This window comes from Amphibalanus amphitrite, unplaced genomic scaffold (assembly GCF_019059575.1).
Source record: "Amphibalanus amphitrite isolate SeventyFive unplaced genomic scaffold, NRLGWU_Aamphi_draft 000091F_arrow, whole genome shotgun sequence".
Lineage (NCBI taxonomy): Eukaryota > Metazoa > Arthropoda > Thecostraca > Balanomorpha > Balanidae > Amphibalanus > Amphibalanus amphitrite.
In genome coordinates, this window is record NW_024881587.1 from 863,767 (window position 1) to 882,921 (window position 19,155).

The following is a 19,155-nucleotide window of genomic DNA, read 5'->3' on the forward strand; positions in this document are numbered from 1 at the left end:
ACCGGCCGGCCGGGCCGCCGACTGGCGCGGTGGCGGCGCCCAGCCGAGGCCGCCGAGCTCAGCACGTGATCGACAGCGGCCGCAGCGACACGGTACGCGGCTGCACGGCGCGCAACGCGCTACCTCCACCCATCACCCGGCCGGCCTGCCCGAGACACCGGCGGACGGCCGCGCAGACCGGTGGTGTCCTGCAGCGCCGCAGACTTTGGTGACGTTCGGCGGTGGTAAGTGACATTTAGTGACGCCTGGAAGTGGTGTGACTCATGTGATTGGTGAAAGCCGGCGCGGTGCCGCTCCTGACACTTGTGACGGTAATTTGGTGGTTTCTGTGAAGCCGTTGGGTTTGGTGACTGGGTGGTGCCGCTGGTGACGGCGCGATGGTGCGTCGCGGTGACGCGGCGCGCGGGTACAGCGCCGCCTCGCCGAGCCTGTGGCAGCAGCAGCAGCAGGAGGTGGCTGCCGCTGCGCACCTGGCGCAGCCCACCTACCTGCCCATGGAGTACTCCATGGTGCGACCGGCGCTCTACGCCTCTCACAGGTGAGCAGGCAGCAGCACGGCCCGCGACACGGGGACATGACCCGCGACACGGGATACACGGCCCGCGACACGGGGAGCAGGCGGGTTAGAAGCGTCCTGGCCCATTGCTGCCGAGTCTGTCACCTGTCGGAACCTGTTTGGGACCGTCCAGGACCGTCCGGAACCGCCCGGAAGGACCTGAGATGGCCGGGCTCGGTCCCGTGTCCCGGGCGACTCGGTCGGGCGTCTCGGGCAACTCGGCCGCACCCGGACCTGGGATCAGGTTCGCGGCTCACCCAAACGGAAACCCTATCGCGGTAACGGGACCCGAACCCGATTCCGGGCGAGTGTTGTGGTGATTCTTCCGCCCCGCCCCCTCCCCCCCCCCCCCCGAGGGGCGCCATGCCCGTCAGGCCAGACGACGGGGTGGGGACTGGGGGCCGGGGTTTCTGGTAGCGGATGGAATTTCACACGCTCCGGCGTCTGGGAAAAATATTCTTCCATCAGGTTTCCCAGACATACCATCCTATCCCATCTTCATACCTACTAGTAAAAATATGTGACGCTTCCCTTTATGACATTTATTTAAAAATGGACATTGGCAAGGAAGTGGCTTTCTGGCTAAAGAGAGGCTGGATCAATATTAGGTATACAAGGCTCAAGGTAATACAAATAATCGAACAGGTTAAATGCCATTTCGGTGGTTTTGCTTCTCTGTATTGGAGAAGGCGCACGATATGCACAAAATTGCACAGGCATCACCGATTGTGCTTGTATGCCATTTGGTGCCATTTTGTGCCATTTTGCTATATAAATTCAGAACGGTGTTAACACTTCGCATTCAGTCGTATCGATAATCGTGCTTCAAAGTTCATTCCTTTTACCTACGCAAGAAACGTCTCTGCAATGCGGCGTATACTTTACTTCTGGGTATAATCCAATATATTCCCCGAAGCAGCAGATTTATATTTTTTACATTAACGGCAGTACCTATATTACTTAACATGAACAAGTTATAGTTATCGTATTACTTTTCCTTTAAATGATGACGTAGTCAAAAGCGTAAGAATGAAATACTTTTTAAGTTAAGCCGATTGCAACTGATTGAAATGTATTCCAACGTTTCCAAAACAGTAGCACTTTCTTCAGCTCATGTAAAGCATGAAGGCTATCAAACGCTCGGCGAAAGTCATCTTTTTAACCCATCTTATAGCGTGCTTATGTGCATACATATAGGGAAGCCGCTAAAAGACAATATGTAGGTATGCACATTGTATATTTTTAAATTATCCGCATATGTAGCGTGATATCATCAGAAGCCTTCAGTATGGAATAGTTTTTGGCGGTTCTGTCGTTTCTGACTGAAGAGATCAATAATAGTTATATTGTTGATTTACATATTTTGATGAGCCTGTTTGCCTATGCGGTCTCATCAGAAGTCACAGGCGTGGCTGGTACGGTACAGGTGATCTAATTAACTACAGCATGGTTAACCAGTTTTGTGGCTGGCTTCGTCCAGTTGCCACCGGACTGGTTACTGGTGATGATTACATCTGACCGACGCGGTCCCGAGTGATAAGTTCTAAACAATAAGCAGTGATCGTCGAACCAATTTCACACTGTTTTCATCTGCTATAGCATTGGCAAACGTCGTGCATGCACGCTCAGCCAGGTCTGTCGGTCTGTGACCCATGAATATTGCTGCTGCTGCTGCCGCTGCCGTCCATGGAGCAGTGCGGCTGAGGTTCAGGCGGTGGCCAGCCAGCCGGCCGGACTCCGAGATCGCCGTGTCTCGGGGTGCAGGCGAGGGCGGCTGTGAGGCGGGACAGCGGCCCATGGTATCAGACAACAGTCCGTCCAGACCATCACAGTGCCGGCGCGCCAGATAGTCACGGCTCCTGCAGCCAGCCTTGGCGCCATTTCCATGTGCCAAGGTCAAAAGTACGCGCCATCCAGCCCGCTGTTGTTGTGTGACCGCCTGCTCTGAGGCCGTTATCAGTCACCTTATGCTGTGTCCTCACACAACAGGATCTCCTCTGAATAACTTGGCGCTGATGCACACACTGACCCGAACGGTCTGTTCCTTAGTCGGCTGCCTTATCGCTCCAGTTGTCGGAACGCCATTTGTCCCATTGTATTTATTCATGTATAGCTTTCGTGCAGGAAGGTCACGGAAGCCATTTATAAACATGACTCATTTGTGGTCGGACAGTTTCGCATTCGCTCCCGAGTGAATAGCACACGGACGAAGGCCACAACCGCTCGACCTTCAAAGTTCCAGTGACGATGACTGGACAATTTTACCGTCTCAACCCGCGGACACAAGCTTTCAGATTCATTATGAGAGCGCCTATTCTCGACTCATTAGCGGTAAAAAGTCGCACATCTTGCTCATTGCCGTGCGCAGTGCCCATTATTTCCCGGCCAGCAGTTTGTTTTGATCAGCAGCACTTCCGTCGTTCGTCCGCTGATCTCCCACTCCTGTGCCGCCGTCTCCAGAAGTGGCCGTATCTCCGACACTGACACATCGGTCCCAGGATTACACTGGTATACAGCCGCGCCAGCCACGGGCAATTGCTAGCAACAGACTCGCGTCTCGGCGGGCGGAGGAAGCGCCCAATCGAACACGGCACGGCCTTGGCGCTGATCAAATCAATGTCGGCGCGGTGATGCAACGGATTCAATTACAGCCAGCAGAAGTGACATTTCCGTCCGGGACTTCTGGGTACGGCCGAGCTCGGTCAGACTTGCAGGGCACGTCGCTCGGATGGCGCGGTGTTATTAACTTGTCAACGGATTGCGCAATAACAGTAGCCGTGTCTGAAAGTTGTGCAAGATAACAAAGCTGTGTTGTCGTGCAAAATGAAAATAATCGGCGCTGACGTTGATTCCGAGAATGGCAATATAATGTTTGCTGGCATGTTGAGTCTACACAGAACTTTGGACCATTCAAAGATAAGAGCGGCACACGAATGGCGTCTGTGGCACCCATTTACCCTTTCCTGCACTGCGCTCACTCAAGGGAGCACCACATTCATTTCGTCGGATATTGTCCTGCCTAAAATTATGACTCTTCTACGACAGTCACAACATTGGAGCTAGTCCAAATGAGTTGCAGATGATGTGATTAAGGCTGGATGTTATGCCGAGAGGCTAGAAATACTAGGACCTAAATTGCATGTCACTGGCATCCTTTAGAGCCAACCCAACTCTGGGCCTTGTGAAGGTACGATTTATTTTCGCCGCTGTCAGCCTGTGACGCATCTCTGTCAGCTTTGAGGTCGGGGCTGTTTTATTTGCGTCTCCGACAACCCCCATAAATTTGCGAGGGTCCTGTTAGATGACGTCAGACTGATAATCAGTGTTCGCCACGGGCCGAAAAATCCTAGTCCAGCCCAGCCCAGGCCCATGGGTTAACAGCCCGGCCCAGCCGGAGCCCATTCATGGTAAAAGCGTCAAAGCCCAGCCCGGCCCAGCCCGTCAAAAATGAATGGGTTAAAAATTATTGACACCACACAGCTACCCAAAGGTAGCAAAGGAACAATATTGTGCGAGCCGCATGCACAATGCACATTGCATGCGTGCTTTATGGACTTGTTTTTGAGTCTTGCACGGTAGTAAGTTATGTAGTTATAGTTTTTGTCTCAGTTGCGAACCCCTGACTCCACTTAACAGTTCCTTGCCCAGCCCATCCACAGCCCATCAATCCTTCATATTTGAGGGCCCAGCCCAGCCCGTAGCCCAGCCCAGCCCATGGCCCATTGGGCTGGCCCAGCCCATGGCGAACACTGCTGATAATGCGGGGTCGATGCTGGTCCTCGTGAGATTTATGTGGCTCGCGCGAGCTGGGACGACTCGGTGCGCGGCGCGGCTCGGCGCTACAGCGGTCGATGTAATGGCGAAATTGCTCGTGACACGGTGTAATTGAGACAATTAGGTATGAAGCGGACCGACGTGATATGTTTTGAAGTTGGTGCCTGGTGAAAGCTGTCATAAACTATTCTAGCACAGTCGTCTTGCCAATAGACCGAACATATCTAGCACATTAGTTGTTAAATACCTAGATAATGGGTAAACTAAACGACACAGGCATGAGGCGAATGAAGTACAAACAGGTATTCAGCAATAACTACATAACGAAAGTCTGCCTGCTCGAAATGATTTGCCAATTACTGCTGGAGCATTTCTCACAGGGAAAAATGGTAGCATGTTCGTTGAAGAGACATACTGGACATACTGGACTTTTTAACACTATGGAGAGGTCAGGCTAACGCTCTTAACCCGGCCGGGCCCGGGGGGTAATCCCAACCACCGCAGCCCGGGGGGGGGCGTTTTTCGCCCCCCCCCCCTGTCTAACTCCGTAAATAAGGGAGCTACGGAAACAAAAGCGATACCAAACGAAAGGTCCTTACGAGACGATTCTAAAGCACCTAAAATTTTTGACCTCAGGTCAATTTTCAAGGTCAGAGGTCAAGGTCAAAGGCAAAAACCGGCACATGTGTAGTGATCTCAAAGTAAGCCTTCTAGAGGACGGCAGGCTGTGTCAAACCGGCAAAATTGGGTGTCAAACGAAAGAAGAGAATCTGAGGATTCCGAAAATGTGCTTAAAATTAAAGGTCAAGGTCAAGGTCACGCTCAAAATTGACCTCAAACTTGGCACTTTTTCGCACATCTTGCGTGCTAGCTTCCAAGATGTTTTGAAATGTTTTGAGGCTTATCAGTTCCCTATTTGTGGTTCATCCTACGATACAAGGCTGCTCAAAGGTCAAGGTCACAGAAGAGTATCCCTGCTAGAGGCTATTTCACTGATTCAAGTTAGTAATAATAGATAAGACAATTTTGCCGTCCAGAAGCTCTAAATGAAGGCTTAGAGGAAAATAGATGCCAGATTCGTGATCAGCGGGTAAACATCCATCATAAATGACCTCTCATGTGTCAAGGTCAACCAGAGGTCATTCGAGGTCACATGAGGTCAACATAAAACTTGACCTTTTCCGAACAAAATATACATCATTCGACGCGGCTTGACAAGGCGAATGCGATGGTACCATTGCCGTAGCTCTAGGACCGTTTTTGTCGAAGTTATTTGCGAAAAACTAAAACCACATTTCGGGGTCGTTGACCTGACCTCTGACCTCAGGTCACCAAAACTATTTTTCTATTTTTCTCTAGGTTAAACGCTACACAACCGTGCTCGTAATTTGTCTTTATCTCTAAAACTCTATTTTTAGCAGCTATTTGAAGTTTGCGTCTGTGACGCCGAAATTTGCCGTGCAGGGGTCTAGAAAAATTGACCTTGTGACGTCATCAATGGGGCTAGGTCCAAATTTGTTACTTCAGAAGATGTCAAATTGATGGGAGAAAAGGTACTGAAAGTTTCGCTTTCCTATCCCTAAGCGTTCGGGAGCTATCGCAAATATTCGCCAGGGGGGGGGGGCGAAAAACGCCCCCCCCCCCCGGGCCCGCGAGGCGTGAGTTGGTATATTTTGAATTTTGATGCTAGAATATATTGAAGCATAAAAAGGACACCCGGCTGACCCACCGGCTGGCAGTGGCGGATCCTGGGGGGGGTCCACGGGGTCATGACCCCCCCCAAAAGGTCTGAGAGGGTCATTTGACCCCCCCCAAAAGCCGAAGACTTAAATGCGGTATAGACGCCGTCTTGCATGCTCAAAATCACCTGCCAAACACTTCTGAGTCAAACACCTTTGTTTTTCTGGATCGTGTTGCGTGAAAAGGCGTATTGAAGGCCAGAATCTTACTCGTTTTTGTCTCAACCGTGCGAGCACCAGGGGATGATCCAGGAAAACTCCAAGGGGATGGTCATGAATTTAATTCGTGGTGCCCCTACCTATACGCAAAATTAAAAACTCAACGGATTTCGGCCACTTAATTTTGGTGATGTCCTATTTCCTTTTTTTTGTTTGTTTTATTTTTAGTGCCCCTGGGCCCTGGCAGGTCAAAATCACGTCGGAGGCGAAAGAAATTCACGGGAATCCCAAAAATCACGTCAGGGCATTCAGGGCCAGCTCTGACCAGCCTGACAGCTAGGGCCCTTCTTACTTCCTGGGGCCTCCTGTGAATAACCGCTAGTGTCTGTGTCTGACCGCTAGGGCCCCTCTGACTCCTCAGTAGGTAGGAGGCCCTCTGTAGAAAGGAGGCCCTCAGTAGAGAGGAGACCCCCCTGTAGAGAGGAGGCCCCTTTAGAGAGGAGGCCCTCTGTAGAAAGGAGACCATCTGTAGAGAGGAGGCCCTGTGTAGGGAGGAGGCCCTCTGTGGAAAGGAGACCGCCTGAATGCAGAAGGCCCTCTGAAGAGAGGAGACCCGCTGTAGAGAGGAGGCCCTCTGAAGAAAGGAGGCCCTCTGTAGAGAAGGGGCCCTCTGAAGAGAGGAGGCCCTTTGCAGAGATGAGGTCCTCTGGCTCTTTGAAGAGAGAGGCCCTCTGTACCTAAAGGAGGCATTCTGTAGTTAAGAGGCCCTGTGAAAAGAGGAGGCCCGCAGTAGAGATCGGTGGTCCTCTGTAGAGAGGAGGCCCCATCTGTGTTTTGACAAATGTTTTTGCAAATTTTTCGCGGCGCTTCGCGCCGCCGATTCATGTACATACGTACAGGTCAATACGAAATCGTGACTGTAATTACATAAACCAACCGTGTCAAATTGAATCAGAATTCATATGTGTACTGTGAAGGAACTCCGGCTTGTACTGTTATGCTAAAAGAGTGGTAAAATTTGTGTTTTGGAGCTGTGTTTTGACACATTCTTTTGCAAATTTTCTCGGCGCTTCGCGCCGCCGATTCATACACCAACCAATAAGAGAGATCGTGACATAACACTGACCGTGTCAAATTGAATCGGAATTCATATGTGTACTGTGAAGTAACTCCGGCTTGTACTAGCATGCTAAAAGGGTTGTAATATTTGTGTTTTAGAGCTGTGTTTTGACAACTTTTTTGTATTTTTTTTGCGGCGCTTCGCGCCGCCGATTCATACACAGGTCAATAAGAGAGATCGTGACTGTATGCTACTAATGCATTAGGCTAAAAGTGAGGTAACTATATCTACTTCTGGGTTTTTAAGTCGGTCGATCCGACCCCCCCCCCCCCCAGTAAAAAATATGTGGCGACGCTCCTGTATAGGTGGGTTTCACTAACTAAAACTACTGAGCCGAGTGACTTACGATAAAACTTCATCTTAGAAACGACGAAGATCAAATGTCATTTGATCTCGACATACTCGCTCCCTACCCCCCCCCCCCGGTCGTCAGAATTCATTCATCAGACCTGGCATGTCGGCCGACTGGTGACCCCCCCCAAAACGAACCCCTAGATCCGCCCTTGCCGGCTGGCGGCTGCGCGAGATTCCATGATGCGTGACTATTTACACACTATTTATAGCCTCTCAAATGTTCTGCGACCTTAATAATGCACCGCCATTTATTGGCATTTTGCAGCTTGCTGTTGATAACCATATTCAGCCTGTAAATCTCTTCATAGCACCGCTTATCCGGCAGTTTTCTCCTTGAATCAGCAGCTGGCTCCCCTATTGGCCTATAACGCTCGGATCTCCATTGTTTGATGGGAAGGGGAAGGCAGACGACGGACAATTTTGACCGCTATAGGAGCTGGTCGCTTATCTGCGATGCCCTTTGCTAGCGACGGGGAGGACGACTCACACGGGTGCGAGTGATCCGGATGGCCTGGGACGCTGTCCTAGAACAGGCGTATCCGTGCTGCTCAGTGCTTGCGGCCGCTGAGCGGCGTCGGCCGAGACAATTCACAATAGCGCATCTGTCTGCCAGCTGTTATCAAACCTGGGATGTAAGTAACGAGCAAAAGTCAAAGATGAGCTGTTACCGTATTCCTACTCAACGTAAAAAGTCACCCCGCCTGCGTTATTACTTTCTGCAGGGACATCTACTTTTGCAAAATACATGTCTACTTTTCTGCACTGGATTAACGTCCCTAGTTCTTATCTGTAAAGCGAAGTCTTATCATATCAGTAAGAATTGACACCATTTCATTCAGCATCGCATAGGCATTCATGGCCGAGTTTTTATGCAATCAGATACCAGCGTTAGTTCTTATCACGGGTGTTGTGTTTTTATCAGCGGCGACGACCTACCGTAACGGTGGCACTCGTTACGGTATCGGGTGTGCGGCCTGCGCAGACCGAGGGACGGGCTCAGTCGTGTGTCCCGCTCGTCTCGTCATCCGCCGCGCATATTTCCGTGAATAGCCGAGCCAGTCTGAGCTTCCGTCGCCCGCGCCGGCTCTGCTGAGTCACTATTTTTCAACCGCGCCGGCCGCAGTAAACAATCCCCGGAACGCATTTACTGTCTGCAGTTCTGGGAATTGCCACTCAGACAGATCAGCACTGCTGGCATTGAAACTAGAAAAGAAAAACAACCCTCGTTTCACCATCGATCAAAATCTCCAGATCGGTCTTAGCGAGGCACTGGCCGGAGGCGCAGTTCCCTCCGAGGCCGGGGTCGGTCGGCGCTGTGACCTGTTGTGTTTGGCCCGACCCCGCGGCCGGCTGTCCGCAGGCGGCGACCCGCCGCGGGGCCGGGTCCCGTGGTCGGCCGCGCCGGTCGTATTTCGCGCTGATGGCCGGTGCGCGTCTCCTCCGGCAGAAATAGCCTCGTCGGACGACAAACACGCGCGCCTTCCGGGTGCCGCGGGGGCCGACCGCGCTCCCCCGGGGGACGGGGGGGGGGGGGCGGCTGGCGACCGGTGATAAGTCCGCCACGACGCCTCTGCCCAGCGGCCGTGGCCCCCATTTCAATTTGGCGCAGTGGGCCGGCCTCGAATCGGGCACCTGCCAGCCCCTCCGCGACCACCCCATCCGTCCCCTCCCCGGCCCGGCGCGGCGGTCGGTGCCCTCTGGGTGACGTCACAGCGCAGAGGGGCGCCGCCTGCCCGTCAGCGGGGGCGGCGGGCGGTGTTTGCGCCCGCGGCCCCGCGGTAGCACAGACGGAGACAGGCGGCGCCCGGGGGCGGTCGTCCCAGCGAGTAGAAGGAATCGGGGGACCATCAAAGCGTCCAAAACCGCAGCATCCAAGGTACGCAACATCCAAAACCGCAGCGTCCAAAGTACGCAACGTCCAAAATACGTCCAAAATCGGGTATATAGGGAGCATTCACAACGTCCAAAACCGAAACATCCAAAACCGCAACATCCAAAACGTATCATCCAAAAACGCAACATCCAAGGACGCATCATCCAAAGTACGCAACATCCAAAGTACGCAACATCCAAAGTACGCAACATCCAAAACCGTTAGGTTAGGATAGGTTAGGCTAGGTTAGGTTAGGTTAGGTTTTCTTATCCCCGGTAGGCATAAATCAGTAGGTTAGGTTAGGTTAGGTTAGGTTAGGTTAGGTTAGGTTGGGTTTCCTTATCCCCGGTAGGCAAAAATCAGTAGGTTAGGTTAGGTTAGGTTAGGTTGGGTTAGGGATAGGCAAAAATCAGTAGGTTAGGTTAGGTTAGGTTAGGTTAGGTTAGGTTAGGTTGGTTTTGGATGTTGCGTGCCTTGGATGTCGTGGTCTTGGACGTTGTGGTTTTGGAGATTACGTACTTTGGATGTTGCGTTTTTGGATGTTTCGGTTTTGGACTTTGTGAATGCCCCCTATAAACCCGATTTTGGACGTATTTTGGACGTTGCGTACTTTGGACGCTGCGGTTTTGGATGTTGCGTACTTTGGATGCTGCGGTTCTGGACGCTTTGATACGGACCCAAGGAATCTTGGTCCCAGCCCCGGTACAGGGAGTTTGAGTTCCGAGAGCGCAGAGCCGCTCGCCATTCCGTGCCGTGGCCCGTTTTGCGGTCGGGTGCGGTTGTCTGGGTCAAGTAGTGGCTATTTTCAGTAGGCGCGCCCATCTGTCTCTCTTATGACCGTGTCGGCGATAACGCTCTCTCGCTCTCTCCCTCGTCCCCTCTGCCGCGGCGAATCGATGCCGTGATGGGCCGGCGGTCCCCGCGGGCGGCGGCGCCATGACCGGTCTGAACGGAATGCCGGAGCGGCTCTGGGCCGCGCGCATATTTCTCCGAACGGCCGACCTTGAGAGGAGGGCGGGCCGGAGAGGGGACGGGCCCGGATTACTCCCCAGGGAACGGGGTAGCGAGGATCACAGGGGAGCGGTCCGTAACCCGACACCGAACCCAGCTGGTGCAGGAATGTCGCCGAAAACAGGCCGTCCGTCATACGAGAAGGATGGGGCACAGCGGCCTCTTTGGCAATACTTGACGCTGAAATTCCGAGTAATTCAGCAAATTATTACATTTGCTGATTTATTCTATAAATTTTATAATTGTGCGATGCTTCTTTTGCCTTACGTTGTGTTCTGAGTAAAAGAACTCGATCATATTATATTTAATATTTATTTCAAATTGTCAAAGATTGATCGACGGTCATTCATCGGACACTGGGAAGTAGGTAATTGCGCAAAGCTGCTCTGTCAACTAATATTTTACAATACTGTACTGTTTCGTGTTTAACGATTGCCTATTTACAACTGCACTGCATATTTTAGCTTCTCTCATCCGGTGAATAAATTCGTCTGTATTGTCATGTATTGTTTCCTTGATCTAAACATAAATGGTGCACATTGAACCAGTGTCGTTTTTTATTCCGTTGTCATTCATTGACCTTGTAAAATATTCCACGTAGGATATGTCATTCTGCCGCGTTTTGCTGGAACATTTTTATTATGTCGACATCGTTCATGATATTGCCTTGCTAAACATTCAGTGTATCCCTATAGGCTGTTTCCAACGACGGTTTGCGCAGTTGAAGCGTCGCCGCAGGCTTCGAGAATCCATTTGAGCGGCAGCTCTGTGAGTGTTCAGGGCGGACCGTTTTGGCGAAAGTGGGTCCGCGCGGCGCCCCGGTGCCGGCTGAGTCAGCGTCGGCCATCTGTGGGCCACCTGTGGCCGCGCGCCGTCCCCGCTCCTCACTCCACCGCGCCTCCACCGAGCGGCGGCGCAGCGGCGGGTTCACGGCCGAGCCGCCAGCCGGAACCGGCCGCCGGCCGCACCTCCTCACTGCCGCCGGGGCCAAGGCCAGGCCAGGCCGCCCCGAACCACGCCGGGCCTGCAGCCGAGCACCGCCCGGCCCGGCCACTACACAAATAAACCCGCCCGGCCGCGGCCATGTTTTTGCTGTGGCGACTGGGCAGAGGCCACGAGGCTGAGGGAAGAGCGAGGAGCTGGAACGTGACTGCTCGGCGCGTGTAGCGCTTCTTATCCGTCCGCCTCCGCTGCGTGTGTTGTGCTTTTCCTAGTTCCGAGAACGTAACAGCGCGCTCATTTGTTCCCTCGTTACTACGGATGTTTCTAAATATATCTAACTCCTTGTTCAGCAGAAAAGGTGGAACAAAGCAAGCGAGCGTCAGCGCCCACTGTTCGTTTGCGTCAGTAACTTGCGTAGTGTTCCTGAATCCTGCATAATCCATATGCTTGCACTCGCATTTCATATGCCGACATGAACGGAAACATAAGGCGAATATTGAGTTTGGAGAAGGTAATGTGCTATGTTATAATTGCTATACCAATTGCTCGATCGCCCAAACTGGCGGTGGTCCGATATGTGGTGGGAGCTAGTCATGGGTCATGTCATGGGTCCTCTTTAACTCCTGCCTCCGCCCAGAGGGAGAGTCGTTTCACCCAAGGGAGGTCAGCCTCTATCCCCGAGATGCAGCAGCTCCTACCAGAGGACAGCGGTACATACGTTACGACGCCCCAGATAAGGCATGCGTCTCCGCCCCGTTTGACGCATCGCTGCCGCCATTGGCGTCTCCCAGCAGAGCCGTTTTCTATAGGATGCAGGCGTTGGTTGCCGCTTCCCTGCACGTCTCCGAGCTGCCGCGGCACAGGACGGTGTTCGCATGGCGCCGCCAGCTCTCACCAGACATAGGTACAGAGCTGCTGGTAGCTCCCGATACTTATATATGTACCCGCTGCTAGCTCATCAATACTTGCTGTTAGCTCCCCACCACACCCACTGACACTATTAGTTTCCCTGGCGGAAGGCGGGACACCCAATCCTTCTGTAAGGAGAGAGTGTAAATGAGGTAGGGAGGGACTATCGCTCTCCCTTGCTGTGAAGGGATAAGGGAGCGTTTCAATTGTGAAGGGAGGAAGGGGCACCCTGTTTCTCTGGAGATGGTGTGAGCAGGGCCCGTGGGAGCCGGGAGGAACACTAGCGGGCAGTGGGAGTGGGTAGACCGGAGGGAGGGAGAGAGTGGGAGGGAGAGAGGGAGGAGGCCGTCGGCCGCCGTGGGAGGAGCCTGCGGGCGCGCTCCGGGCTCCGCCGAGACGTCGTATTGATTGGACGCCGGCAGCAGCGGCGGCGGCAGCCCGTGCGCCGCCGAGGCCGAACGGCACGGCTGCCGGCGCCAGATGAAAAACTGGCGGAAACGTGCCACTCGATATGGGCAGCTCAGCAATTATAGCAACGCGATTAGAGTACGCTACCTGTATTGTATTTCTTAGAGGTAACTATTTGAGCCGAGCTGCTAGTCCAAAGGTCATTGTGCGCAGTAAAAAAGCTCTAAAAAAACTGCACCCGGGCACATAATGCCCGAGTTTGTTTGCGCCACATGCGGTGTTACTCCGTGCTGGGCTAGGACTGGGATTGATCGAGAGGACGCCTATATATAGGCACTTGTGTGGCCGGAACCGATACCTGCAGCTGATGTTTATAACGTCGGCTGACCTTTACATTTTGCAGCCAATAATGTTTACATATCCAATAAGACGCATTTTATACCTCAGCTGCCAATTTTGATCATAAAATAACAGTTCTACAGCACCACACTTTGCATAGAAGACTGTCGTCCGCTGCCTACCATCTAATACAATTGCTTTTTATGAACTCTGCCACAGGAACTTTGTATCATCTGATCAGTGACCATGCACTCCGCTGGGCTGGGGGCGGCGGCCGACTGCGCCGGGACAATGTCCCTTTCCAGCTGAGCTCGTTTGACGCTGCAGCCACGCCCAGTGGTCAGTCGAAGCCCGGCTCTGTCGGCGCCCATTCCGGGCCGGTCCGACCAGCCATTTTGAGCGACTGGTCGCCGCCGCGCGCTGGTCGCGCAGCAGCAGCCATCTTCGCCCGTCGGCCGGTCGCACTGTCGGCGGTCGGAGCTATAGAGTGGTTCACTGTCCAACTGGAGACCCGACACTGTCCACGCACTGTCTACGCACTGTGCAACAGAGCCGACACTGTCCACGTACTGTCCAGATATATAGTTAGACCCGACGCTGTCCACTGTCGGTAGAGTCTCTGGCTGGGTTTGCTGGGCCCAGATAGATACGCTGGCCAAAGTATATACAACTGGTTAGCTGCTGGTTTAAACGGTAGACCCAGCTGGTTCTAAAGCTGAAAGTTGGCCGTTGGTCCGTCTGCCACGCGGTCATATTGCAGGACGAGAGGAGGGCCGCCATCTTTTTGTGGACGATCGACGACCGACGATCGATGGGAGTCCAGCTGGCAGCTGAACATGATGACTGATATCTGATGTCACAAAACTGCAGCGGGACGACGAGACGGGGTATCTGCGCTATATGTAAACGCAGTTCTTTTGATGTCACCGGACCTCTTTGTCCCCCGCACCTGCATCATTCCGATCCAGATTAGAACACATACCTACATGCGCAAAATTTGAATGATTTTACGACATAACGATGTGTAAGCTTCAAAACAACAGCCTCGAGCCGCGAGTGTTTGTGTCTCACGTCGAGTGCGAAGCCACCATAACGGCACTTCAGTAGGTAATAGGCATCCCTATCAGCGTTCTCTGCGCAGAGCGATGTCAGCATGGGTGGGTATAGGACGGTGTGCCTCTTCAGAGCGATTTCGAAACCGTCTGCCCTGTCAGCCCCGCTATCGGTGAATGCCACCCCTCGCACCGGGGGAGGGGCATCTTCTTGGATTACTAGGACGATTACGGGATATAGATAGTACCTACAGGAGATAGAGGCATCATTGGGGGTCTTGAGTAATGATCTAGGAATGATGAAATCCAAGTTCATCTGTTCCTGCGATTTGCAAGCATCGCAGTATAGGCTCTAGTCGGACAAATAAGTCAAGCTGCAGCGATTGTAATGATGTAACATTTTTTGAGCATGATGATTACCAATAAAAAATGTTAGAATTTATCTTTTCTTTATCAGAGAAAATAATCGAAATGTCCAAAAGAAGTTTTTGAGCCTGATTCTTCTTCGGTGGAATCAAGATCAAATTTCGATTAGTTTTTCCGATATTATGACCAGACCATACGGTCAATGCTCATCTTTAAAGATGCAACGATCTCTATGAGGATACATGGATGCATGGGAGAACTTGTTACGGAAGTGGATAGAAAGTTCTTTTCACTGAAATGCACTGGAAATAGGCATACCTATGTGTTTGTCTTTCCCGCTAAACGTTAAAAATACAAATTTTCACCATAAAGGTATGCAGTAAAGTTTGCGATAGATGCGATTATCTCACTGCGTAGAGTAAACGTCGGCTTTAAACGCGCGTAACGCTTTAAACGTCGAGATTATCAGCTATATTTGCAAGCTAAATACTATCAAGAAAATAGGTAATTGTTCTCATGTCTATGGCCTGGCAATTATATTCAATATCGTCTATCGGGTGAGTTCAATATTGAATGATATGCAAATGAAATTCAAGTACACATTTTCCAAGTTCTACTTTATATTCTGAATCATCCGCAGTTTCCCGTTCTCGTCACACTCATTTAATTAACACTTGTGGGTCAAGAGTCTCGTCCCAGTAAAACTTGCTGTTGCCTTTAGTTTTGAGCAGTTCTCTGAAGGGTGACATGACCTCAGACTGGGCAAACGCGTAGGAGACTTGGTTAACCAGCCCGAACCAGCTTCTGACTCCTGTGAGGTTGGATGGCGTCGGAAAGTTACGGATGGCGTCGAGAAGCCGTCCCGCTGGTTTGTACCCGTCAGCAGTGACTGTGAAACCAGCGAAGTCAACGGTGTCCGCCCCGAAAGAGAATTTAGAAGGGTTGAACACGACGCCGTGTTCCCCACAGAGCGTGATGTAGTGCACGGTGTGCCAAAAGGCCTCCTCCAGTGATCCGTCCCAGAGCAAAGAGTCGTCGACACACCTTCTAAGACGCTCCGTCCCTGCAGTGATGTCATCCATGCGGCGTGTATAGCCGTCACCGGAGGCGTGAAATCCCTGAGGTGCGCGCTTGTAGCGATACCTTCCCCACTCAGTTATGAAGGTTGTCGCTTCTCTCGCGTTCTCGGCCAGTGATAGGCTATGGTAGCCATTCCATGCGTCCAGGGTAGTCTTCTTTGTCCCGGGTGGCACGCTAGCGACGAGATTGAAGGGACTGGGCGTATGGTGAGTCTCTCGGAGGGTGGCCTCGTTCACCCGCTGGAGGTCTACTGTCCGACGAGGAGAGCCATCCTTTTTCGCTGCGACCACCATCCTCGAACACCACTCAGCGTGTCGGGGTTCCCTGTGGCACCGGCTCAATTATGCCAAGACGTACGTCTTGGTCCAGACCGGCCTTTACCTGTCTTTTCCAGTGGTGGGGGACTGGAATGGGCGTATGAACAGCCGTCGGTGTTGCATCGGCCTTGAACTGGATATCTAGTGGTGTGCCCGTCATCTCCTGGAGTGGCTGGTGCTCGCAGGTATTGAATGCGCTGCTGGCAAAATGGTCTCTGATCCAGTGCTCTAACTTCTCCCTGTTTTCCTCGACGGCTGGAAGCGGCATCTTCTCCGGGATCGCGGGCACTGGTGACCTCTTCAGACACCCACAGGGCGCTGTGTGGGTCTGTGCTTTGTTGACCTCATCTGGGTCTGTGCGCTGGGACGTAACCTTAGATCCGTCCGGTCCGTTTTCGGGCAAAGGGAAGTGTTCCGGCACGACTCCCAGGTCTCTGAGGGCCCTTTCAGATAAATAGAGGCCGTGCGTGTTGCGCGAGATGTACACTACTTGTCTAGTGACTCGTCCTTTGGCCTCAATCCTCAGCAGAAGTGAGCCTATCACCTCCAATCGTGTGCCCGTTACGCCAATGATGCGGTGTGAGGTCTTCAGGAGAAGGTGTTCCGGACAGCGCAGGAGTTTCAAAATCTCCATCCCCCCAGAGCAGGTCATGGCTCCAGTGTCAGCGCACGCTGTGGCGCGCACGCCGTGGTCGACTTTACTGCGCTCGATCCCTGTGAGACGCTTCCCGAATCTGGAATGGGCTTCCTGCATGATGGTGAGCGTGACTGGAAGTTCTGGATGGCGTTTTGGCTGGCAAGTCGTGAACTGACCATCTTTCCACTCCATGTGAGACACTGATTGTGCACTGCTTTGGGAGACTGTAGATCTGGCAGTAGTGCTAGACGGCAGGGCGCTGGCTGACTGAGCCGGTCCGGAGACGTTAGCGTGCGCTGATATCTCATCCATACCGTCTCCGAACGCGTCCAGGGACGACTCAGCGCTTGCACTCACTGGCTGGGCAGCCCGACATGCACGAGCGAAGTGATTTCGCTTCTGACAATTTGTGCAAGTCTTACCACGTGCTGGGCAGGATGAGTGCTGGTACTTGTTGCCGGACGTCCTGTGCCGCCCTCCGCACCAGCGACACGGACTGAGCTCCTCCTGGCTGTCAGCATTGGGCGGCTTGTCAGGTTTGTGTCGCTGCTGTTGATATGCAGAGCGATGAGCCGCCGCAATATCTGGTGCTGCCTGTCTGCTGGTCGGCAACACGCCCGTCTGAAGCTGCTTCTCGCTATCGTCGGCAGCCTGCATCGTGAGAAGGGCCTGGAATTTCTGTGCGAATGTCGGATACCGATCGGCTGCCGACAGAATTTGGCTTTGATGCTCTGGGTTGTAAAGACCGACAACCATCTGCGTCTGTAGCACGTCCTCCTCGTAACTGATCGGGCCGGGCTCGGTGCTTTCTGCGTGAGGTCTATGCGCAGTTACTGAGAAGTCGCAGAGAGCGGCTTTGGAACGTAGCCGCGCTACGAAATGCGTGATATCCTCACCTTGGGCCTGTCGAAGTGCGTGGAACTGGCTCCGATGAACCGCAGTATGCAGGCCACGAACTGCCACCGCCTTTATCTGAGAGAGAAGATCGGCCTCATTCGACTGACTTAGAGTGGTTCCTCGCAAGTGGAACAACTGTCTTTCCAACTCCGGGCTGCATGCCGATAGGAGCTCGTGTCTGATGGCTTCCTCTCTAACAAGTCCAGCGACTGTCTTGTATCTTTCCCATTGAAAGAGAAACAATCTCCAGTCTTCGTCACTGGCATCCAAGGCTACCGTCGGGCGGCATGCCCGTGGTGTTGCTGTCGAGTTTTCTCTCGTCAGGAGAGCACGAAACTGCAGTTCGGTGAGAGTAATTAGAACAGGATTCTGTGTGTTTTGTGGTGGGTTCATTTCATTTTCTTCCACCGACCGCGCCATGAATGATATGCAAATGAAATTCAAGTACACATTTTCCAAGTTCTACTTTATATTCTGAATCATCCGCAGTTTCCCGTTCTCGTCACACTCATTTAATTAACACTTGTGCACACGCGATTTTGTTATGCATGTTCTCCCGACATGCTGATTGTTAATAACAACCACGAGAGAGTTGGTGAGGATCCTTCAAATATTAAGTTACCATGAGTTCTCGTCTCCTTCGTGGCAATGCTGTCACATCGCTCAACCGGCATTCGGTTCCAACAACATGTCATGGACGCTTCTGATTCCGCTCAGAGTCTGCTCTAGTAGTCCAAGTGCATTGATTATGCGCCTCCAGCCATTGCTATCCACGAGGTCAAAACAGATTATCAACACAATTACTATATAGGCTGAGTGCTCAGTGTCCGCCGAACATCGCTGTCTTCCACAGCATAATCGCGACCTTTGTCAGTTAAGTTGCCTGGCAACTTTTCTTTGTTGGTCGTGCTCTGTGTTCACCGTACGTGATTACGGACAAATTATTTAAAGAAATAATTTAAAGTTCTTCCAAGGGCGTGCGAAATTGGACAATCGACCGCAGCCTTGAGGCCCAAGTGGCCACTCTGTTGGGGTGAGGGCGGTACTGGGGCTTCTGTGGCGGATCATGACCGGCCTCTCTGACCTTGCCGTGGTCGGGTCACACTCCCGTTACCCGCCGCCCCGCCCTCACCCGCCGGGGGCCGCCGGCCGGCCGACGACCAACTCGCTAACAGCACACGTGTCCGCTGGCAGCGGTCCAATTTCTCCGAGGGCGCCGCGGGCGGGAGGCGTGGCCACCGCGGACGCCCCGCCCCGCCCCGTCCCGCGGGCAGAACCAAGCCGCTCAGAACGGTTTCACTTGGGATCTGGGGCCGATTCGAGATGGCGCACTAGGAAGCTAGTAGGACTAGGCGACCAAGTGACACTTGAATGTAGTGACACTAAGCGGTATTTTACACCAATCGGCTAGTGGCTCAGCGCGAACCGAAATCGCATAGTGACGCTTGAAATCAAGTGTCACTAGGGCCTTAGTGCGCCAACGCGAATCGGTCCCTGACGAGCCATCCGCGCGGGCCCCGCTCAGACCAGGCCGCTCTGAAACGTGCTATCTGCCGCAAAAGCCGCGTTTCGGGGCTCCGACTGCCATGAGTTGGCTCCTGCGGCGCTCGGTACGATTGTCA

The 19,155-nt window shown here is 52.8% G+C and overlaps 1 protein-coding gene across 1 annotated transcript in view; it reads left to right on the forward strand.

The window, feature by feature from the left end:
* The first annotated feature begins 377 nt into the window (after positions 1–377).
* LOC122380102 (nuclear receptor corepressor 2-like) overlaps positions 378–19,155 on the forward strand; it is a 78,076-nt gene continuing 59,298 nt past the window's right edge. Inside the window, exon 1 of the mRNA XM_043362920.1 lies at positions 378–538. Within this exon, the coding sequence (XP_043218855.1) occupies positions 378–538 (161 nt within the window). The remainder of the gene's footprint in view (positions 539–19,155) is intronic.